Raw genomic sequence first — 24328 nt, forward strand, 5'->3', positions numbered from 1 at the left:
GGATCTGAACAGATGGTGCAAAATCTTTGAGGCCTTGACTTAAAGTTTGAGAACTACTGCTCAAAGTGTTACCAATGCCTAAGAAACATGAAATTTATTATGGTTGGTTTTGATCTAAAACTTTCCCAGATGGTTTAAAGAACAAAAATTGTCAATGCTTGTTAACTTACTGCAGGCAAAGTTAAATATCACAAAAGTAGAACTTATTTGGTTTGTTACTTAGGAGCAAAACATGCATGGTGGTGCTGTTAAAAAATCTAATATTAGGCTGCAAAATATGCAGCAGACTACAATCCATTAATGTACAACTGAACTTATGTCAAAGAATGAAACAAAATCTAAAAACTACTGCCATTTATTGCAAAATGGATCACATCAGACTGCAGACCTCTAAAAATAACTGAAGATACAGAACTGAGAGACGTCATTCAGCAAGGTCAGACAATTCTTACATATTACCTTCTTATTTGTCTATTGTGTCACATATTAAGATTTTATACGTGCAGTGTGGCGTAGTGGTTAAGGCTTTTGACTTCAAACCCTGAGGTTGTGTGTTCAAATCCTGGTACTGACACTGTGTGACCATGAGCAAATCAAGAGACCTGTCTGTGCTCCAATTGGAAAAGTAAAAGAAATGTAACCAATTGTATCATAAGTATTTTAGATAAAGGCGTCAGCCGAATAAGTAAAGGTAAATATGAAAAGCACACATCTTGGCAGTTTGAACAGCTAAGACATCGTACAACAATCACATTCTTGGGACTACTGTGACATTTCTGAACTCCTTTGGTTAAACATTCAAATAACTAAGATTGAGTGATATTTTGACCATGATTTAAAATGTGAATTATCTGACAACCCTAATATAACATTTTGTTCTGCTACAGCTCTATCAGAAAGTGCAGATTAACAGCTTAGTAATTCTGTATACTAAAACATTCCTTAGCAAACGTGATGAAAGACACATGTCTACATGCTGACAGCTCAGGCTACCAAACATTGATAAGGCTCTCTATTTAAATGGGGCATTCATTTGGGCACTTTCAAAAGCTGATGGGCTGAGGACAGATTTGAAATATTTGACTGAAGAATGACACATCACTTTAACACAAAAAAGTTTTCGAAAAGCTAAAGCTGATGGGCACTTAATCACAAAACTACACAAACAATTAATTTTACATGGAACTTTTTTATTGGTTAAAAGTCTTCAGAAGAAATTCCTCCTTTCCTTCCTACCCGGTCATAGTCAGCTGTTATGGCATTAAAACAAATAAGGGTTGCGGAAAAGCATGGAATATTGTGTTTTACTTAGATTCACTTTGAATGTATAATTTAAAAAAAAAAAAAAAAAAAAAAGAAGATCACTAGATTTATCATAAAAATAATCTGTACATTACCCAATTTACAATACAGCTATTAACCATAGCACTAATTGAGTTGTCTACCTAATATATATTTGCAATGCTTCCCACCACCGAGTGCAAAAAGTAGTAGTTTTAAAAGTGAGTGAAGGAATGTTGTATTTTTACCATGTCAACAACAATCACTTATACAGAAGACTGAAACAGTGGTATCAGGACTAAGAGAATGTTATGACCCACTAAAACCCTAACTCTGGATTAAGCAGGTTTGACAATAGAAACAAAGTATAAACATTTTAGGTTATTTTGCTATTCCAAATAAACAAAAAAGCCACAGTGCAAAAATGTGTGTACCCAAAATGTTAACAGTCATTAGGTTAGTGGAAGCCTTTTAGGTTTTCTGATCTTATTAAAAATTTCACAGAAAATGCAAAGAAATACAGAATGAAGTGGTGGCCAAAAAACCTAAAAAACTGGTAGCAAACTAAAGAAATGCTACTATGTGAAAGTATTTACCACTACAAGATTAAGCAGCAGTTAAAAGCAAACCTTTAAGGTAGTGCCACTGGTCCAGGACACCCTTCATTTCCTCTCAGTTCTATTGCTATTTTGTCGTAGGTGTGTAATGTGCAAAACTGACTTCAGAAAGTATTAAAAAAAAGCTTCACATTCTATATTTAACTATGCAACCTTTGTAAGTTAACAGCTGAAGTTGGGTTCTAAGGAATTCCTGTTAACAATGATTAAAGTGATGTTTGCTTCAAAAAATATGTCATAACATAAGAAATGTGAAAAACAAGAAAAGACCAATCAGTCATCAGGCTCATTTCTTTATTTACCTAAATGTCTAAGCTGTCCCAACATCTCATTCTGGTACTTCTTAACGGCTGTCAAGGTTTCGGCTTCAATTAGGTGTCTCGTGGTTTCTTCCAGATTCCCACAACTCTTTGCGTAAAGAACTGCTTCCTAAATTTTGTCGTAAATGTACTTTCGCTTAAAATATTTCTTTTAACCCACTGACAGATCATAAGCACTGACATGCAAAGATTTCAACAGTTCAGGTCTAATGTTCTTCTGGTAAATTAGAGATTGCCCACGACAAATTCACAGGCCACAATGGCAACATTAGCAATATTTCATCAAAAAGACATTTAAACATCTAAAAAATGTGTATCCGATAAACTTTGTTGGACGAGGTTTTGAAATGCTTGCAATTGTTAATGTCAGAGTGAAAAAAATGCAGAAAGAAGCTAAAACGGGTACAATTAGAAATAGTGTGCATATCGATACAGTCTGCCCCTTGCAGAAATGCAGAGACTAACACTTGATGACAGAAACAAGATGCGATAGAACCTCTGCAGTATCAACTTGACTGGTACCACATAAATAAAATACAAGTTGAAAATAATAATAATAATAACCGGGGTCATACCTGAAATGACACACCGTTAGCTGACCATAACATTACAGAAGATTGACGACCCTCTCCTTGCTTTTCTTAAAAGAAGAGTCAACAACCTTACATAATCACATTCTTATAAAAGCGCAGTCCACAATACATCTGTGAATTGGGTATAGAACATTATTTTACAGGTCTTTAGCAGTCTTAACAACAAAGCAAAATGCATATTTAAGACTATTCAGTAAACATACTGTCAAAACGTTTCCATTTTGGTTCTGATGTTTTATGGTAAACAGAGGGAGTACAGCAGATCTTTTACAAAATAAAACAGAACAGAAGCGAGGAAAAACAAACATCTGTAAGTTCAAAGCAGAACCAATGAAAAGAAGAGGTCGTTATTAACGTGCAACCTCAGGTAAAGTAAACAGAGCCAGCACCGCAGCTGCAGAGCTCACTCTTCCTAGTGACGCCATCTTGGAAATTACAATAACAACAAACAGGAATCGTCGGCTTATGAAGCTATGGTTTCCCTACTTTAGCTCCCCTTAAAGCACAGTGCTCACTGTTTCATTCAGTTCTTGTTAAAGAAGAACACGACACACTTACTGGTGTTTTCAGATGACTCTTTGCTGTTTTTTCGTTCTCTGTTGCTCGTCACAAAACTACAGGCTTGTCTTTCCCAGTCCTTGGTGGCCGCTGCACCGGAAACAAGACGAAGAGCCAATCACAGCCGTGAATTGACGTCAATTGGCCTCGTTCTGACACGATGAGCGTAGCCCCTGGAAACCTTAAAGGGCAAGTTTACGGGATTTCGTGACGTCAGAGGCTGGAGTGCTGCGTAGCCTTGGCATTCCTCTTCTTGGGATGGCAGATCCCTCCCCGTCACTCCCCCGTTACCCTCCGGGCACAGCGAACGAACAAGGAGCGCGCCTGAGCGTTTGTCTTTGCTCAGCATATCACATATGACCTGAGGGCGCTGAAGTCAAGGTAAGAATTTCTGATTCATTTCTCAATGTACTCAGTAGAATAGACTTATCTTAAAAATAGTGGTCGGGAAGCATGAATACTTTTGCAAGCCCTTTGAAAAGGGTGCGGTTGAAAAAGTTGGGAGTAGCATCCTGCCAGCTTTCGTTCAAAACGACTGGCACCATTTCCAGTCCTAAAAAAAGTTAACGATACACACAAACAGGGTTACCATTTAGACACGAGGACCGTGCAGTTAGATTGATAATTTCTTCTGCCAGGTGATCCAATAAAACTTACACGAATTATTTTTAAAAATACCTGAAATTCATGCGACGTGAAGTACTGAAATAAGAATTGTGGAAAACTAAGCAACGAGAACCACCTGCAGTACAACATCGCAAGACAGAAGAGTTGATGGTAGACTTCCAGCATGGCTAGAGCCTCAGAGACCAGTCACCATTCAGGATGAGGAGGTGGAACTGGTACAGAGCTACAAGTCCGTGGAAGTTCACATAAACAACAAATTGGACTGGTTTGAGAGCACAGTGACAATGTACAAGAAGGGCCAGAGCAAATTGTACTTGCTAAGGAGACTCAAGTCGTTTGATGTGTGCAGCAAGCTGCTGGAAATGTACTAAAAGTCCATAGTGGCCAGTGTATCGCTCTACAATGCAGTCTCTTGGGGAAACAACATGAGTTTAAAAGACACACAATGTTTGAACAAACTTATCAGGAAAGCCTGCGCCATCACAGAGCAAACCCTGTACACAGTGGAAGCTGTTGGATGCCATCATGAAAAATCCTCTCCATCCCCTACAGGTGGTCCTCTCTTGGAACATTTTTGGCCTCAGACTCATTCCTTCACAGTGTTTTAAGAAGTGCCCCTGGGGACCTTTTCTGCCCACTTTGATTAGGCAATTCATTGCTTCCTCTGGATGCCCCAGACTAAATACTTGCACCCTAAGTTTACTTGTATGAGTTTTGCTATTTTACAATATCTATCTATCTATCTATCTATCTATCTATCTATCTATCTATCTATCTATCTATCTATCTATCTATCTATCTATTAATGGATTGTATTATTTGCTCTGTGCATCTGTATGTTTGTTTTTTATGTTTCTGCTGCAGAATGCACTTATATTTCCCAAAGGTATTAATACAGTTTAGGTAATCTAATCTGAATGCAAGACCGCAATTAACTGTAGTTATCTTCCTACAAATGTAGATTTATAGACTTAAATATTTCTTATGGAAGTACTGCTACAGTTGTTTTTGATGAGGACCACCTGGAAAAAAGATAATAAAATAATAATGCATTTTATTTACTGTATATAGCACCTTTCTCAAGGTCAAAGTGCTTCACAAAAAATTAAAAATGAACAACATCAAATATAAATTTTAGATAAACAGAACTTTATTTATCCATCCATCCATTATCCAACCCGCTATATCCTAACTACAAGGTCACGGGGTCTGCTGGAGCTAATCCCAGCCAACACAGGGCGCAATACAGGAAACAAACCCCGGACAGGGTGGCAGCACACCGCAGGGCACACACACACCCACCCACACACCAAGCACACACTAGGGACAATTTAGAATCGCCAATAGACTTAACCTGCATGTCTTTGGACTGTGGGAGGAAACCGGAGTACCCGGAGGAAACCCATGCAGACACGGGGAGAACATGCAAACTCCACGCAGGGAGGACCGGGGAAGTGAACCCGGGTCTCCTAACTGCGAGGCAGCAGCATTACCCACTGACTTGATTTATCAACGGGGGAAATTTGATGTTTTACAGAAGCTCAGTCAATCAATCAGTAATATTATATTATGGTAAAAAACACATTCTTTCATACAGTATATCAACAAGAATGACTAAAAAGAAAAAGTTTCAGTCGCAGTTTTGCCATTGGTATATAGGAGCCCCAGTAGCGTTTTTTGACACACTTCTGCTTAATGATTTATTGGTTGAAAGTCCTTGGTGTTAATGTGTCAGATTGAGGATGTGCAGCATTGCTAATACTGGCTCTCAGTTTTGATATCATTCTCTCCTTCATTTCTACCACTGGCAGGTTGGAGAGTGCATCCTAGTAACAAAGCTTGTCCTTTTAATTAGTTTATTGATTCAATGGCCGTCTCCTCAAGTGACGTTACTGGCAAAGCACACCACAACACAGAAAATCATACTGGCCATCACTGAGTTGAAGAAGGTGTGAAGGATGTCACTACCCCCATTAAAGGAATGCAATCTCCTAAGAAAAAGCCTGCTCTGCCCTTTCTTACATAGTTCCTCTGTGGTACAAGCTATGGTACAAGACCAGACCAGCCTCTCATTAATGTGAACACCCAAGTACTTGTTGCAGTACACCACCCCTATATCCACTCCTTGAAAGTGACCTGGTGTAGAGACTGTTTGATAAGGTGAAAGTCAATAATCAGTTCCTTGGTTTAGCTTATATAAAGTTGCAGACAATTCTTTCTGCCCCAAGAAACAAAGTTCTCCACCTGATTCCTCCACTCACTATGCTGTCTCTCATCCCCCTTATCGATACATCCTGTAAGAACAGAATAATCAGAAAATTTGTGCAAGTGACATGACCTGATGTTATATTTATAGTCTGAGGTATAGGAGAGAGAAGAGAAAAGGAGACAAAATTACTCCTTGCGGTGTTCCAGTGTTGCTCACTTTCATAACAGAGACACAGTCCTTGAGTCTCACAAACTGCAGTTTGCCTCACAAATTGCCCATTATTCAGGACCATATTCCTGCATAACAGGGATGGTTGGACAGTACTAAAGGAACTGTAAAAATCAAAAACAAAATCTTTACAGTGCTACCAGCTTTGATAGATAGATAGATAGATAGATAGATAGATAGATAGATAGATAGATAGATAGATACTTTATTAATCCCAGGGGGAAATTCACATATTCCAGCAGCAAAAATATTAAATTAAAAAGTAATAAAAAAAAAAAAAAAAAAAAAAAAATGCAGATAAAAAAACAGACAATAACTTGAATAATGTTCAACGTTTACCCCCTCTGGTGGAATTGAAGAGTCGCATAGTTTGGGGGAGGAATGATCTTCTCAGTCTGTCAGTGGAGCAGGACAGTGACAGCAGTCTGTCACTGAAACTGCTCCTCTGTCTGGAGATGACACTGTTTAATGGATGTAGTGGATTCTCCATAATTGATAGGAGCCTGCTGAGTGCCCGTTGCTCTGCTACGGATGTCAGACCGTCCAGCTCTATGCCAACAATAGAGCCTGCCTTCCTCACCAGTTTGTCCAGGCGTGAGGCATCCTTCTTCTTAATGCTGCCTCCCCAGCACACCACTGCGTAGAAGAGGGCACTCGCCACAACCATCTGATAGAACATCTGCAGCATCTTACTGCAGATGTTGAAGGATGCCAGTCTTCTAAGGAAGTACAGGCGGCTCTGTCCTTTCTTGCACAGAGAATCAGTATTGGCAGTCCAGTCTAATTTATCGTCCAGCTGCACTCCTAGGTATTTATAGGTCTGCACCCTCTGCACACAGTCACCTCTGATGATCACGGGGTCCATGAGGGGCCTGGGTCTTCTAAAATCCACCACCAGTTCCTTGGTTTTGCTGGTGTTCAGTTGTAGGTGGTTTAAGTCGCACCATTTAACAAAGATAGATAGATAGATAGATAGATAGATAGATAGATAGATAGATAGATAGATAGATAGATACTTTATTAATCCCCAAGGGGAAATTCACATACTCCAGCAGCAGCATACTGATAAGAAAAATATTAAATTAAAGAGTGATAACAATGCAGGTATAACAGACAGTAACTTTGTATAATGTTAACATTTAACCCCCCGGGTGGAATTGAAGAGTCGCATAGTGTTGGGGAAGAACAATCTCCTCAGTCTGTCAGTGGGGCAGGACAGTGACAGCAGTCTGTCGCTGAAGCTGCTCCTCTGTCTGGAGATGACACTGTTCAGTGGATGCAGTGGATTCTCCATGATTGACAGGAGCCTGCTCAGCGCCCATCGCTCTGCCACAGATGTCAAACTGTCCAGCTCTGTGCCTACAATAGAGTCTGCCTTCTTCACCAGTTTGTCCAGGCGTGAGGCGTCCCTCTTCTTTATGCTGCCTCCCCAGCACACCACCGCGTAGAAGAGGGCGCTCGCCACAACCGTCTGATAGAACATCTGCAGCATCTTATTGCAGATGTTGAAGGACGCCAGCCTTTCTTGCACAGAGCACTAGTATTGGCAGTCCAGTCCAATTTATCATCCAGCTGCACTCCCAGGTATTTATAGGTCTGCACCCTCTGCACACAGTCACCTCTGATGATCACGGAGTCCAGGAGGGGCCTGGGCCGCCTAATATCCACCACCAGCTCCTTGGTTTTGCTAGTGTTCAGTTGTAGGTGGCTTGAGTTGCACCATTTAACAGAGTCCTTCATTAGGTTCCTATACTCCTCCTCCTGCCCACTCCTGATGCAGCCCATGATAGCAGTTTCGTCAGCGAACGTTTGCACGTGGCAGGACTCCAAATTGTATTGGAAGTCTGATGTATATAGTCTGATCAGGACCGGAGAAAGTACAGTCCCCTGCGGCGCTCCTGTGCTGCTGACCACAATGTCAGACCTGCAGTTCCCGAGACGCACATACTGAGGTCTGTCTGTAAGATAGTCCACGATCCATGCCACCAGGTATGAATCTACTCCCATCTCTGTCACCTTGTCCCTGAGGAGCAGAGGTTGGATGGTGTTGAAGGCGCTAGAGAAGTCCAGAAACATAATTCCAACTGCACCACTGCCTCTGTCCAAGTTGGGAGAGGGATCGGTGTAGCATATAGATGATGGCATCCTCCGCTCTCACCTTCTCCTGATATGCGAAATGCAGAGGGTCGATGGCGTGGCGGACCTGTGGCCTCAGTCGCTCCATGGTCTTCATCACATGTGACGTCAAAGCCTGTTCAGATGAGAGTAGGCCTTGTGGAGCAGGAAGATAATTGAATCCTCCATTTCAGTTCTTGTTCAATAGGCAAACTGTAGTGGGTTCATGTGGTCTTCCAAAAGTGGACTTATATTTTCCAGGTCCAGCCTCTCAAAGGTCTTCATGATGTAAGACGTAAGTGCCAGTGGTCTGTAGTCATTAGGTGAAGAGGTGTCTGCCTGATATGAAGCAGGAACAAAGCAAGATTTTTTCCATAGCAGCAGCATTTTTTGCAGTCTTAATGACCAGATTGAACAGGTCATAAGATAACAGAAAGTTGGTCAACTTAATAATATGTGTATAAAACACTAAATAAAGATAAATACAGGAAACATAAAGCTTAGAATTAGAATAAGAGATAACAGACCAGAATAAAATACAAAAAATACAAAATTCTACAAGAAAATGCTGAACAAATAACATCATTTTTGAAAAGGAAATTAAATCATCCTGTGTACCTGGACAGATAAAGTGAAAGAAAAGTCAGAATGTCAAGGTAAGTTAAATGCCTTCCTGAATAAATGCGTTTGAAGTTGTTTTTAAAAGAATGAATTGAATGAACATATCAAATTAATTTACAGAGGGCATTCCAAAGGTTGGGTTTAATAGAGCTGAAGGGTCTGTTACCCATAGACCTCAGGTTAGTTTAGGGCACAATGAGATTACTAGAATTGGTGAATCTTATTGGGCAAATAAGAGGATAGGGATGGAGTAGGGTACTGATGTAGTCTGGTGCAAAGCCAGCTAAAGCTTTGCAGGTTAGTAGTAGAATTTTATATTCAGTGCTGTAAGACACAAGGGGCCAGTGAAGATGGAGCAGGGTGAGTATTATGTGCTACTCACTAATGCAGGTGTTTGTATGGACTCTTGCAGCAGAGTTTGGAACCAATTGGAGCTGTGATAATAGATTAGAAGAGGCACCGGCCAGTAGAGTGTTGCAGTAGTTGGTGCAGTATGTAATAAAATCATGGACAAGTTTCTCAGCATCAGAAAAGGAGAGAAATGAATGAACATAGGATATTTTATAAATAGAAGTACAAAAGTTTCTTAATGTGATTTATGTGGTTAGAATAAGAAAGGAAGGAATCAAAAACAACACCAAAATTCTTTGCAGAAGAAGAAGGTCTAATGAAATCACCAAGAATGATTGAAAAGAAGACTGAAAAGATGGCACTGTGCACACAGTTTTGGTCTTCGAATTTTTTAGTGCTTAAATTGCGTTTGCATTTTAAGTTTAAAAACATTACTGCAAGTCCCTCTAGATATTAAAAATGACACTACAGTACAACAAAACAAAAAATATCTCCAAAATGGTGCTTTTGGAAATCCACTTCAAATGTATTTATAAATCTGAAATACTGTATATCAATGTCTTGTTAACTTTAGCAGCACAACTGGCAAGAGCTTTTTAAATTGCTGGACAACTTGGATTTGAAGGTTCAACATGAATCCGATTGTAGACAAGTAACCTGTTGATGGATTAGTGTTCATGCATAAAATGAGAACAAACAAAATAATGAAACAGAAATGTATGAATTCAGCATGTCAACAGTTGCCCCTCCAGATTTAAAAAAAAAACAAAAAACTTTAATGTTTTTGAGTAAACAGCCCTTTTAAAGAATTTCTCTTTTAAAGGAAACTGGTGATTAACTATTGAGTGCTGTACATTTTGCATAGCAATCAGCTAATGTAGTTAAAACCTTAAAAACACAGTAGATATGATTTTGTTTTTCTGGCTTATTTTTTAATAATTTATTATGGTTGGGGGGCATGTTGTTACATTATTAGCACATCTGCCTTGCAATAAGTAGACAGGGGTTTGCTTCCTGGGTACTCCCTACATGGAGCCTGCATGTTCAGCTTGTGCCTGTTATTGTTTCCTTGTTTTCTCCCACATTCCAAAGACATGCAGGATAGACGAATTGGCATTGCTAAATTTGTCCTAGTGTGTATGTGTGTTCATCCTGTGATGGACTGGCACGGTGTCCAGGTGTTGTCCCTGATTGATAAGACTGGCTCCAGCTGCCACTTGACCTTTCCTCAGATAACCAGGGTTAGGGTTGGATGGATGGATGGATGGATAGGAAGGCTGAAAATATTTTTACTTCTGTGAAACACAGTCATGTTGGTTTTTGTGAATAACATATTGTATATATTAAAAGACAGTTATATTTGTTGGAATGCAGAAAAATATTTTGTATTCTAGAATAAAAATTAAGAAAAACTAGAGTTGATAGTTTATGAGGAATTATTTCAATTAAGTGTCACTTGCAAATTTGGAAGTTTTTGAAAGTGTCAGTTTTCCTACATCTGTATATAACTGAAGAATATGCTCAAAAGTTTTGTATTATTATGTATTTCCCTCTTTCATACAAAGTTTTGACAAATCATATGTACTTTTCGTAGCTAAATTATCATGATTTTCTCAAACTGCACAGTCTTCTTCTTCTTGTTCTGTAGCTGTTTTCATTTTTATATAGTGTCACTATTTTTTTGCCTAAACCAGTCCAGTAGAGGTTTCTGTGTGATTTTTACAGCTGGATGCCTTTCCTGACACCAGTCCTCCCATATGCGGGGTTGGCACTGGTTCCAAAATGGAGGCTGTGTTCTCATGCTGCATAGTATCTTACTGAATTTTCTTGTTTCTTCTAGTTATTTCATATAACCTCCAGGGCTGCACTGAAAATGCTTGAAATTAATATTTGGGTGTAATGTTACAGACAAAAATGTTAGTAACCCCTTTCTCCTTTCACCTGCTAGAAAATGAAAATATTTTTTCCTGCAATTTGGCATGACTATAAAACTTTTTATGTGCTTTGACACTTACTGTACAAGATAGGAAAAGCAATATTAGTTGCCATAGCAAGTGAATGCAAATGGACTGAATGTAACAATGTGTAGTAAAGCGTAATGGCCTACCTAACAGTGTATGAAATGTATCACTGGGGTGTTCCACTTGAGGTGCAAGTCAGAATATGTCTGCTTGTCAATAATGGGTCGTTTATTTTGTAAGCTGCATAGCACACTATTTCTTAACAGATAAAGCCATGCCTTCATTGACAATTATTCTCCATACTGTTTAGTAATGGACTTTAGAGAGAGTATGATCAGTATTTACCCAACAGATATCTGTAAGTATGTTACACAGCTCATTTTTATAATCAGTGAAAAAAACATTTTTAATCTATTTTTTAATGTGCACAAATGTATATATGCACTATCAATCAAAAGTTATCAATAGAAAATAAAAAATAGGTTAAGGAATCATAAAGTGTACAAAATTTTATTCAAATTTTTGATTCATCAAAGTGCCCATCTTGTGCTAATATAACAGCCAAACACATATGTGACATTCTTTCTATAAGGAAAATCAAATATTGGTCAGAAAGATCTTCCCAACACTGTTGCAAAAACTTCCACAAATGTGTTGCACTTGTATGTTGCTTTCCTTTTACCCTTCTGTCCATTTCATCCCAAACTAATTCAATGGGGTTTAAGTCTGGAAACTGTGCTGGCCAGTCCATGTTTTGAAGTGTACCTTCTTGTTCTTTTTTTTCATCGTAGTTCTGACATAGCCTGGAGGTATGTTTTGGGACATTGTCTTGCTTTAGAATGAACCCCGATCTACTAGATGCAGACCAGAAAGTATTGCGTGGTGCTACAGAATGCTGTGGTAACCCTTTTGATTCAGAATGCCAGTCACTCTGTGCATCTCACCAACTCTGCTTCCATCAAGAGAACCTCAGACCATCACACTTTCTCTTCCATGTTTGACAGTTGGTCTCACACACTGAGGAACCATCTTTTCACCAACTCAACGGTGTACAGACAACCTGTGTGATGAACCAAGGATTTCAAATTTTTATTCATCGGTCCATAAGACTTTCTTCCAGTCTGCAGTTGTCCACAGCTGGTATTTCTAGGCCCTTAAGAAATGTGTTTCTTATTGCCACTTCCCTGTGAAATCTGCAGCACAAAGTCATCTCTTCACAGTAGAAAGTGAGACTTGATTTTTCCTCCAATGTTAAGCTGTGCTTGAAGCTGTTGTGCTGTGAGGAGTCTATCATGCAAGCTGGTGACCATCAGAAACTTGCCTTCTGATTGGGTTGTGAATTTGGGGCTACCAGATCTCTTCCTATCAGAGTTTCTTCCAATTGCCTTTGGATTGTGTAGGTCAGGGGCGGCACGGTGGCGCAGTGGGTAGCGCTGCTGCCTCGCAGTTGGGACATCTGGGGTCCTGGGTTCGATTCCCGGGTCCTCCCTGTGTGGAGTTTGCATGTTCTCCCCGTGTCTGCGTGGGTTTCCTCCGGGCGCTCCGGTTTCCTCCCACAGTCCAAAGACATGCAGGTTAGGTGGATTGGTGATTCTAAATTGGCCCTAGTGTGTGCTTGGTGTGTGGGTGTGTTTGTGTGTGTCCTGTGGTGGGTTGGCACCCTGCCCAGGATTGGTTCCTGCCTTGTGCCCTGTGTTGGCTGGGATTGGCTCCAGCAGACCCCCGTGACCTTGTGTTCGGATTCAGCGGGTTGGAAAATGGATGGATGGATGGATTGTGTAGGTCACCACTATACTCACTGACACTTTGATATTTTTTGCAGTTCCTCTAAATAAAACTTCCACACTTCTATGAGTAATAATGCTCTGTCTCTTTTCATTTGTTAATTGCCATTTTCTTGCCATTATTATTGTAATATTTCCCAAGTAGTACTTCAGAGGGTGTAGTAACACAGTTTGTTCCAACTCTGCTTTAAGACAGACATAGGGGTTTTAAATAATCAACATAAATTGGGACACCTGTGCAAATTGTTTGCTTTAACTTGCAAGGTTTAATTTACTTTAATTGCTATAGAACATCTGTAGGTTGTAACCTGATCAGTTGTTCCCTGAAGAAGGCCCATTTGTAATATTCAGAAATTTTCTTTTTTTTCAGTTTTTGCTAACCTAAACTTTACATTTAAACCTCTGGCAGCTTACTGCTTACCTTTTTACCATTATAGATCATTCATTGCATTTCAACTAATTAAATTTGAAGAAAAAGTGAAAAAAGTGTGGTGTTCTAAAACTTTTGACCGGTAGTGTATGTGCTGCAGAATTGCGAGCTAAACACTGCATTTTCTGAATTAATGAACATTACTAATTTAGAATTATATATGTCCATATTTAACACATAAACACCGAAATTCACAAAACCTTGACACTAAGCATAGTTAGATTAGATTATTTATTTATAAAAGCACATTTAAAACAACAGAGGTTGTGCCAAAGTGCTGTACAAAGAAGCATTAAAATAAACACAATACAAACAATCATGCAAAAGCAGATTAAATTAAGTTAAAAATTAAAATTAAAAAATGTAAGTAATTTGGTACATTTCTTGTATAACAGAAAGCTTTATAATAAATTTGTTTCTTTTTAATAGTTCATCTTTTGCACAAATAGTGTAACACATAAAAGTTCTCATATTTAACTCAATGCTCATTAAAATAGTTACCACAGTAGAGGCTAATGTCTATATGAAGTATGAATACTTATATTCCATATCATTTATAGCTTCTTTGTGCATTAATTACAAGGGCTGTTAAGTTTATCTAACATTGCAGTTTTAAAAAATATAGCTACTTAAGTCTTCAATATGATAGATATTCCAAAGTAAAAAAAAATCCAAGGTATATTACAATGTATTATTTATATTATGTACAGTATTATGTATATAGAGGAACCTGTTATAAGAAACTCAGATTTTGAGCATTTTGCAAAAGTATTCAGTGTCTAATTTTACTGCATGACATATAATTACAGTGACATTTCATGCTTTGTGATATTGTTATTTGAAATCACTTACTCAAAATTAGTTTTTATGTGACATTGTTTAAAAAAATAAGATCATGCTGTTGACATTAAATGAGCGATAAAAGTATTAAATTATGATTTTTTATATTGGTGTAATTATTTCATTTTGCTAGATAAAATATTTAGACATTGGAAAATTTCAATATAAATGTATCTACTGTTTTTTGTTTTCTGTTTAATATGAACTGTTTGGGGAAATAAAATTATCCATAGTGTTAAGGCTGCGGTGGGTTGGCACCCTGCCCAGGATTGGTTCCTGCCTTGTGCCCTGTGTTGGCTGGGATTGGCTCCAGCAGACCCCCGTGACCCTGTGTTCGGATTCAGTGGGTTGGAAAATGGATGGATGGATAGAGTTAAGGCTATAGACACCCCCGGCACTGCATTAATATGTAATTGAGTGTGATTACACAACTGATTTGGAGAATAGCTGCATATGTATATCTTGCATTCTATGTATCATTTCTATATTTTTAAACACAGACATACACACACACTGGTGTCTTTTACTCATTTCTTGTATCTGTGATTCTTTGTTTTAAGAAAAAATTGGTAACATTTGCAGAACATCTACTCTTAAACAGGGATAAAGGGGAAAACATCAATATGAAGCTGATTAATAGGAAGTTCAGTTACCATGTGCCACCAGAACTGTATGCAAGTCACTTGGCACAGACTCCACCAACATGTGGAATTAATCACATTTTTCCATAAGGAAGTCACGTCAATTCATTGTTTGTTAATGAAGAAGGAAAGCAATGTTTCAGATGTTGTTGGAGGATTTCCTGTAAATTCTAGGTTGGGTTCTGATCTGATGACTGAGAAAGTCTAGCATGTGCAGTTTTGTTATAAAACTCATTAAGGCCTTACTGTCTTGAAAGATTCTGCTATTTGCAAGATAAGGTAAACATGATTACAGAGAATCAGCACTGACCTTTCCTCACACAAGCATGATATAAAAAATAAATCCGATTCTACAGCATAACCATTCCTGTTTAGCCTTACTCCCCAGACTAATTCAGTCAGTCAGTCATTTTATACCCAGCTTAGTCCTGAACAGGGTCACATAGATGCTTGAGCCTATCTCAGCTAGCATAGGACGTAAGGCAAGAACAAACCCTGCACAGGGCGCCAGTCTGTCGGAGGGCAGAGGCACACACACACATTAGGGCAAATTTAGTATTACCAATCCACCTAACCTGCATATCTTTGGACGGTGGGAGGAAACCCATGCAGATGCATGGAGAACATGAAAACTCCACGCAGGGATGACCCAGGACGCAAACACTAGTCTCCTTACTGTGAGACAGCAGCACTACCACTGCGCCACCATGCTTCCTCAGACTCATTCACAACATTAATATTGTATATTTCTGGCTTCAACTGCTAGTGACATCACTTTAAATACTGTTCCTTATGAAAATAAGCAAGTATTGCTGTCTTGGTCACTAAAGCCCTTGTCATATATGTGCTTTAATAAAAGCCTCACCCCCCCGATTAACTAATGTCTTCTTTTCAAGCCTTGATAACCATTTTAGTCAACATTTATCTACACAATGTGCTCTAACATATTCTCCTGCAGATGATAGCTTTGACTGTACAGTACATTCTTCACAGGTAGCTGGACTAGTCCCCATCATATACTACAGTTATTAATGTAGATGCCACTGTCAAGAGAATGATAATGCAGAATTGTAAAATGATAATGCATGAGATATTGTACAAAGATACTACAGGAATTAGGCTTTGGTAGGCTGAATCTATCAAAGAGGATTTATACTGTACATGAGTACGGTCCGTACAGGTTGTGTGCCTAGAATATTTCTTCAGAAAATGAACACTCGGTGGATCCAATGTCATTAGGAGAATCCTGAGCCAATTTAAGAAGCGTTTCATAACCAGGGATGAAACAGTCAAAACAATGGAAGTATCGTGATTGTCCAACACCAGAAATGAAATGTTTAAGCCAGTGCCAGGAGGATCATGTGCACAATGTTTTAGGGTGTAGACCATACTGATTATGTACCGCAAAGGGAAGAGTTGCAAGAAAATGTCAGTCATTCTGTTCTACTTCATGACATTGCCTCTGCTTCGACTGCAGAAGCTGAAAATTCTACCTAACAGAGCTTTATTCAAAGAGATGCCACACCTGCCTTATTCTCCAGACTTAGCCTACTAACTATTCTCCATATGAAGAGCTAACCCTGTGGTATGCCAGTATTAAAGATGTTATGTCAGCTACAGAAGTTTGGCTGCACAATCTAATCATTTTATCTGATTGGCACAGAAGAGGTTTATGACTGTTTTAACAAGCCTAATACTGCTTATGGGGAATGTATTGAAAAATGAAATGTGTTTGGTTTAAATGATGTTTCTCTTGATAGGTCAGGCTCAAAACATTTTGATGACCCCTCATGTATAACCACACTGCTTCAGTTATTCAGGTATGTCTGGAATACACAAAATGTTGTGCTCAATTTCAAGATCAATTTTATTGTCACATGTACACAGTACAATATAGTACAATATGATCCTTACATTAACGTCTCTCTCAGTTTACAGAAGTTACAATAGTACACCACAAAACAACTCACAATGAATACAATGCTACATATTAAATACAACAAATCTTACATAAAAGAAGCACATGTCAGGTATGCTTATGAAGTCCAAAGACCTGATGATAAAGAGATATACTTCCCATAACTTAGTGGGAAAACTAATGGTCTGGAACTGTTTGCTAGACAGGTTGGAGGTGAAAAATGGCCGTGCCAGATGGCTTACATATTTAATTACACTGTTTGCCTTGAATATGTTGTATTGGCCTGAACAGAAAATACCTCTGTACCAGTAATATTCTGAATTCACTTCATCACATTCTGCAGTGCTTTGTGCTTGTGAGCTGAGCAGGTGCAATTCTTGGATTTAATTTAGCCAGTTGGAATATATTCCAGTGTGAATGTTTAGAAGGTTGTAAGCATATATTGACTTTTCTCAGGCATCTGAGGAAGGCGTGGTAACCTGTTTTGATAACTGAGACGTGCTGTACCCGCTTTTGGTTAAATATTTTGGAAATCTTAGAACGCTAAAGCTGCAAATCTTTTTCATAGTATCACTGATTTAAAAGGGAATATGGTTTTCTTCCTGCAGTCTAAGACAAGCTTACATTTAACACATTTAATTAAAGAAGAGACTGACAGTGGTGTTAATTAATTTAAATTTGTGGTGCTAATTTAATGAGGAGTTGGAGCTTTGTAAAACCACATGGTCATAAATGAAAAGTAGTACAGGAGGGGGTTATCTAAATAATGTGTGTAGTGACAGATTATGACTTCCAAAATCCAGCTGCAGAAGGTGGCAGTTAGTCCAAGTCTAGCATCTTGGAGATCAGCTAGGATGAAGTAACACTGTTAAATGATAAGCTATAAGACGGTACTCTGGCACAGCAGTTTTTATTATTCAGGTGTGCCAGAATGGTATGAAGTGCATAAGATATGAAGCCAGATATGAATGGGCTGCATTGATAAAACAAGCTAGAGATTGTCCAAAGTATCTGTAATATAATGTGTCTCAGTATAGGCCTCTCAAAGCATTTAATCACAAATGAAGTGCCAGTGATCAGAAATCTTTTTTAAGACCACAATCCTCCAGTGAAGAAAAAGTGAGAAAAAGCCTACTGTGTGAATATTTTAGGTCAGAGAAAGTGAGCTCTTCAGTCAAGGAAAAGACATACAACCTTTCCACGTTTTCAATGTTCTGTGACAATCCACATAATTATTCAGTGGTTTTTAAAGTGAATTAATTCAATGTTAACTTTATTAAGTGCAGGTGACAGTTTGGATATTGGACATCTCAGCATGCCTTAATTTTGACTAGATGTGTTTAGTCATTCAGTAGTATCCAACTTTTCATGACTTCATGAATTCTTTTATGCCAGTACTATCTGTCATCCACTGCTTTTTTAAGCTCTCTCAAAGTTATTTTCTTTGTTTGAATAATATCCTTTATCCATGTCCACCTTTGATGTCCCCCTTCTCCCCTTGTCTTCGATCTTTTTCAGCATCAGAGTCCTCTCTAGTGAATCCTGTATTGTCATTATACAGTATGAGTTTTAGCTTCATTATCAGATTGTCCAGTGAGCAGGTTTTATTTCTTCCAGTATCAAATGATTTGATCTTTTAGCAGTCCAGGGAATTCCCAGCAGTTTTCAATAGCACTACAATTCAAAAATATCAATTCTTTGTTGCTCAGCCTTCCATATATTCCAGCTTTCACAGTCATATACTACCATTGGAATGACCATAGCTTTGACTGTACAGAACTTTGTCAAGAAACTGAAGTCTTTGCTCAGATCCAGAGAAACATAAACTGGTTATCTTTAGTAAAGGATAAAATAATTCTTTATTCAATTTTATACAGGCTAGAATCTATGACCTTGGCAGAATACAATGAAAATCTGACACTACTGGGTCTGTCACTATCCTCCAAGGACAGATTCCAAGGCCATAAAGGATTATTTAGTCAAGGCAGCAGCACAATGAATCATAATCAAGAGAAGAAAGATAATCACAAAGACTGCAGGCAGCAGGCGATCACTACGGTTATCACAACTATTACACAACTATTAAAATAACATAAGGCGGCACGGCGGCGCAGTGATAGCACTGCTGCCCCGCAGTAAGGAGACCTGGGTTCGCTTCCCAGGTCCTCCCTGCATGGAGTTTGCATGTTCTCCCCGTGTCTGCATGGGTTTCCTCCGGGTGCTCCGGTTACCTCCCACAGTCCAAAGACATGCAGGTTAGGTGCATTAGTGATCCTAAATTGTCCCTAGTGTGTGCTTGGTGTGTGTGTGTGCCCTGCGGTGGGCTGGCGCCCTGCCCGGGGTTTGTTTCCTGACTTGCGCCCTGTGTTGGCTGGGATTGGCTCCAGCAGACCCCCGTGACCCTGTGTTATGATATAGTGGGTTGGAGAGTGACTGACTGATGACTAAAATAACATAAAAAATGGCCACACCAGCAATTTTAAGAGGAGCATGCTATACCAATAAAATGGTTCTTCAGGTTTGATTTAAACATTAAGTTTGATGGGGCATCTTTTTATATTTTATAGATAAATGCCTGAGAATTCTACTGTGCTCTTACATTATGAAACATTTACAGTTTATGATACTGAGGTAAACCATTCATCCATCCATTTTCCAACCCGCTGAATCCGAACACAGGGTCACGGGGGTCTGCTGGAGCCAATCCCAGCCAACACAGGGCACAAGGCAGGAACCAATCCAGGGCAGGGTGCCAACCCACCACAGACTGAGGTAAACACAAAAGTATATTTTTCAGTAATTTATTGTGAATTATTAGACATAAATATGCAAAAGCATTTTTAAACACCATTTTTCATTTGTGTATAAAATGAAAAATATGATCAGAAACTTCTGCGGTGGGTTGACACCCTGCCTGGGATTGTTTCCTGCCTTGTGCCCTGTGTTGGCTGGGATTGGCTCCAGCAGACCCCCGTGACCCTGTGTTCGGATTCAGCGGGTTGAATAATGGATGGATGGATGATCAGAAACTTTTACAGTTCTTACATTGTGTTTTATTTCATATGACTTATGCTGTAGTTACCTGGAAAATATATTTTGTGTATGCTACATATTCATGTGGGAAACACAGTGATTAGCAATACTGATTCACAGGTCCAGGGTCTTGGAATCAAATCCTTTGTAAAGGCATTACTTGTAGGGAAACTGATTTTGAATAAAAAATTGTAAAATGCCATCTCTCTATCCATACATCCATCCATTTTCATATCCCCTTTTTTGGGCAGATAAAGTTTACAAGGCAGAATCAATGGGCTGGATCCCACTCCATCATACAGTACCCTCACACTTGTTAACCCAATTTAGTTTTAACAGGTAACATTTTGAAAACTAGATTACCCAGAGGAAACCAGCAGTGTCTCGGGGAGTGCATGCAAATTGCAGAGAGACAACAATTGGGCTGAAAACCTAACTAAGTGCTAACCATGGTGCTTCCCTGTGCTGAAATACTCTCAATAAAAAAGGTGAAATTACCATATGATAATTGATGCCAAAGTGAATTTGAACAGCTATTAGTGCCACACTGCTTGTCTTCTTATTAAGGTAAATCCCGCCTTCTTTGCATTTCTCCCATATAAGCACAGTCTAGCTAATCATCTCTCTCCCTCCCTCCTCTGTTATCTACACACCCCAGCACAACAAGCCCTTTCCTGCTGCTCTGACTTTATTCGTGTAGACTGTCCAGAGTCCATGATCTTCTACAATTTCTCCAAGCTCACCTGCCAAAACAAGAAAGGTATGTAGAACAGAAAATGTCAGTTGTCAGAAAGTAACTGTTATTACAAACATTTGTATCAAAACATGTACTTTGTTTTTAGTAATTAATTAATAGTAATGAACAATTTATACAGGGGTGGGCAAAAATAGGTTTACAATTGTTTGTTTGGAAAAGGACTTGTAGGTTATGATTATTACAATAGCTTTATTAACTTTATTAACTCAAAAGAATGTCACAGTGGCACAGTGCACTTAGGTACAGTCTTGTAAGTGCTCAAATTACCCAAAAAAAGATAAATTATACCTGTAAAACTACTTTTGCCCACCCTATATAATCTCATGGGTAGAAAGCAGATGCACATGATTTCCTATTTAAAATATGTATGTATATATTGAAAATGTTTTAACTGTATAATTAAATGCATCTGCACTGTGTAAATGTTTATTTGTTTCCTGTCATTTCTGCAGCTGATCAATGCATATTCTTAAGATTGGTTTGGTACTTATCCAGATATATTTGAATAAATTAATTTAATGACATGAATAGGTAATGAACAGTTGATCTCTTTATTCTTGATATAAATGATGTTTATGTTTATTAAATTTTACAAAAGTTAGTGGTGAAATCGTCCTATTTATGCTTATTAGATTTTATAAACTGTATTCAGCTGAAACGACATAATGAGTTTTCCAGTAACAAGTTTGCTTTATATAAAGCATTTTGGTTATTAAAAAAACTGCATTTTGTCAAAATGCAAGTGTGAGTCCAAATAATCAATGTTTTTTAGCCTAACCAAATTTTTCTTTGTAGGATTTACATTCCAAGAGACAAGTTCAAACACATCTCCTTCCCTGTATGTTCAAACATGTCTCTTTACAGCTTTGGGCTTGATCCTATATCCTGCCATTCTTGGAACAAAGATCGAACTCGTAAGTAGTGATGGGTTTGTCCAGCTGTCTTTACAGAAATTCTGACTATGTGGGTTTAGCATTCAGCCTTTCAGGTTGATGGCTTAATTTCATGGTGTCTTGGGGACAAGATGTCTGGAACTGTTTGCGAACAGTCAGGCATATGCGGGTTATGCTGCCTTGTGTCAGAAATTAGTTTGTCAAACAGGTTAAGATCATATTAACAAAGGATGTGACAACTCATCTAAAATGTAGGCTGCAATATAAGTATACAGGAGCACTGACCCCCAGCTCAGTACATGCTGTAAAAGTCAGGCATTAAAATCCTTCTATGACAAAAGGCAAAGTATAGTAAAGAGGCTAGTGAAAGTAAAAAATACACCTTAGAGCAAATGTGTTATAACAAGTAAGTGGAAGAATTCAAGAGAAAAATGTGAGATGATGCTTGTTGTTTGGGTGTCGTGGTTTATTCTCTACCCCAGTGAAACTCTCTGCAGAATGTCAGATACATTTAATAAGAAATCTTATTTATTATTAATGAGATGAGAAGCATTCTGCCATGCTAAACTGTTCTATAATATACATGAAGAGTTACAAGTACTTAGTGCTAAGCATCTGTTTTGTTTGGTAAAATATATGCTGTGTTCCAAATGATTTAACATAATGCCTGTTTCATGAATGTGTGATTCATGTGTACCTCATACTGCATGCACAAAAATAATGTTGTGGTTTAAAAGCAGGCTGAAATTGGAATTAATAGCTAAATGAGGATCATTTGATACTCTATTAAATCTTTTGAAACTTCAAAGATTATTTTTTTCTTTTTATAGTGGTGCCCAATCCTGGTTAAGAGAGCACTGTAACTTCAACATATCAGGCCAACCAGCTTGTAAATCAGAATTTTTTTCTGCCTAATGGAAAAATCCACGTATAATTAAATATTGAATTTTTATATTTCCCCACCATGCAGTTTGACTATTGTATAGAGAATGGGGATGAATACCATAGGAATAATTGGAGTAATTCTATGAGGGGAGTTGTGCTCCTTGTGGAGTACTCTAATGAAAGAACCGGGTAGAGTGATTTAAACAGCATTACCATTTTCACTCACATAAAATCAAACTTTGTTCCAGAAAAGGGACACAATATCTTTATTTGGAACACAAAGAAGCCATACATAAGAAAGCACATTTTTCAGAGACTAAGATGGCGGATGGGGTGGGATTTAGCTTTTAATTCTTTTATTGAGCTGCAAATGTACACACTGGATTTTGATATCATATGAGGAATCATAAAGAAATCTGAAATTGTATTGTCAGTGACAGTCATATATTTCCACCATTACTACAGTATAGAATATTTAACTGTATGGAATGTTTTGGTATTGAGACCTTTAAATACTAACAATAGATTTGAATCCTTTGAAAAATTATGTCTCAAGTATAACATTTCATTTCATCATACACATTACACAGATAAGCAATATTGAATTATATGGCCAAATTAGAATTCTAATCAAATAAAATCTGGGAATTTCAGTGCACAGCTCAAAAACTTACCACAAAGCAGATCCACAGGACAGCCAGTAAACCTTTATGTGCAAAAACAGTCCTTGATGATCATCACCCATTACAGCACAGTGAACTGAAAGTATGCAGCTGTTCTTGACTTTACTTTTCTTAATGAAGTATCCAATTGTACCAACTGAGAGCAACACTTAATTCAAAGCTGGGCATAGTTTTGTTTGATGCAAGTGCTTCTCTGTATGTAATGGAATGTTTTTGTTTACATTAATCCCTTCATAGAGCCTGTCATTACACTTGCTCCTTTTGTACAGATCCCAATATAGTTTGTCCAAAGATGTCTCCTTGATGTGATGTATGCATCTAGTGTTTCAAAAATGTAGTTGTTTGTGTCAAACTAATATAAACAAAAAAAAAATCATTAACCTTGCTCTGCCAGGTGTAACAAATAAAAAAATAGAAGTTGGGTTTGGCTGAAATTGTCAACCAACTCCTCAACCCGCATTGTGTATGCTGTTCACGTTCTCAGTTTATCAGCTATCTTTGCTTATATGTCAAGTGACATTTTCAATATTTTCCTCAAGAAGTATTATTGGTGAGAGTGGTATTTTCTGTACATCTCTCTATTATAATAAAAAAATCTTGGGAAGAGAGACGAGACATGATTTTCTCAGAGAGACACTTTCACGTCCCACGAGACAAGACTTTGTGCCAAGAGATTTAACCATGCCCAGGGCTCGAAATAAAAGACAAAGAGTAGATGACAAAATAGAACGTCATAAAGAATTCAAAAACGTTGGCATGATACACATGCAGAGCAGGTTAGAGATAATGGAAGTACAAAAAATCGAAAGTCTCAAAAAAATGATAGTAAAGATCACATTAGCGCAAACAAATGGAAATTATTACTCTGTGAAATAACAGAACAGCGAGAAGAGATCGAATATATTGTTCGGATTTAAACTTTAAGTCGGAGACTTGTAGATTGTCTAATTCGTGTTGCCATCAGGGAAAAGTAGTGTTTCTTC

General features: G+C 38.2%; 2 protein-coding genes across 3 annotated transcripts in view; one reads left to right on the top strand and one right to left on the bottom strand.

The window, feature by feature from the left end:
• LOC114664845 (cAMP-dependent protein kinase type I-alpha regulatory subunit) overlaps positions 1 to 3530 on the bottom strand; it is a 77557-nt gene extending 74027 nt beyond the window's left edge. The window contains exon 1 of the mRNA XM_028819130.2: positions 3370 to 3530. The gene's annotated coding sequence lies outside the window, so the exon portion shown is untranslated. The remainder of the gene's footprint in view (positions 1 to 3369) is intronic.
• Positions 3531 to 3629: 99 nt separating this feature from the next.
• The window catches only part of zgc:86896 (uncharacterized protein LOC415190 homolog), a 55352-nt gene continuing 34653 nt past the window's right edge, over positions 3630 to 24328 (top strand). Inside the window, exons 1-4 of one of the 2 annotated variants that reach the window (XM_051936252.1) lie at positions 3643 to 3750; positions 16937 to 16996; positions 20786 to 20887; positions 21680 to 21798. In XM_051936252.1, the coding sequence (XP_051792212.1) occupies positions 21735 to 21798 (64 nt within the window). In that variant the 5' untranslated portion in view covers positions 3643 to 3750; positions 16937 to 16996; positions 20786 to 20887; positions 21680 to 21734. Of the gene's footprint in view, positions 3751 to 16936; positions 16997 to 20785; positions 20888 to 21679; positions 21799 to 24328 lie in introns of both variants that reach the window. The other variant, XM_028819129.2, reaches the window with a different exon arrangement.

This window comes from Erpetoichthys calabaricus, chromosome 14 (assembly GCF_900747795.2).
Source record: "Erpetoichthys calabaricus chromosome 14, fErpCal1.3, whole genome shotgun sequence".
Taxonomy (NCBI): Eukaryota; Metazoa; Chordata; class Cladistia; order Polypteriformes; family Polypteridae; genus Erpetoichthys; species Erpetoichthys calabaricus.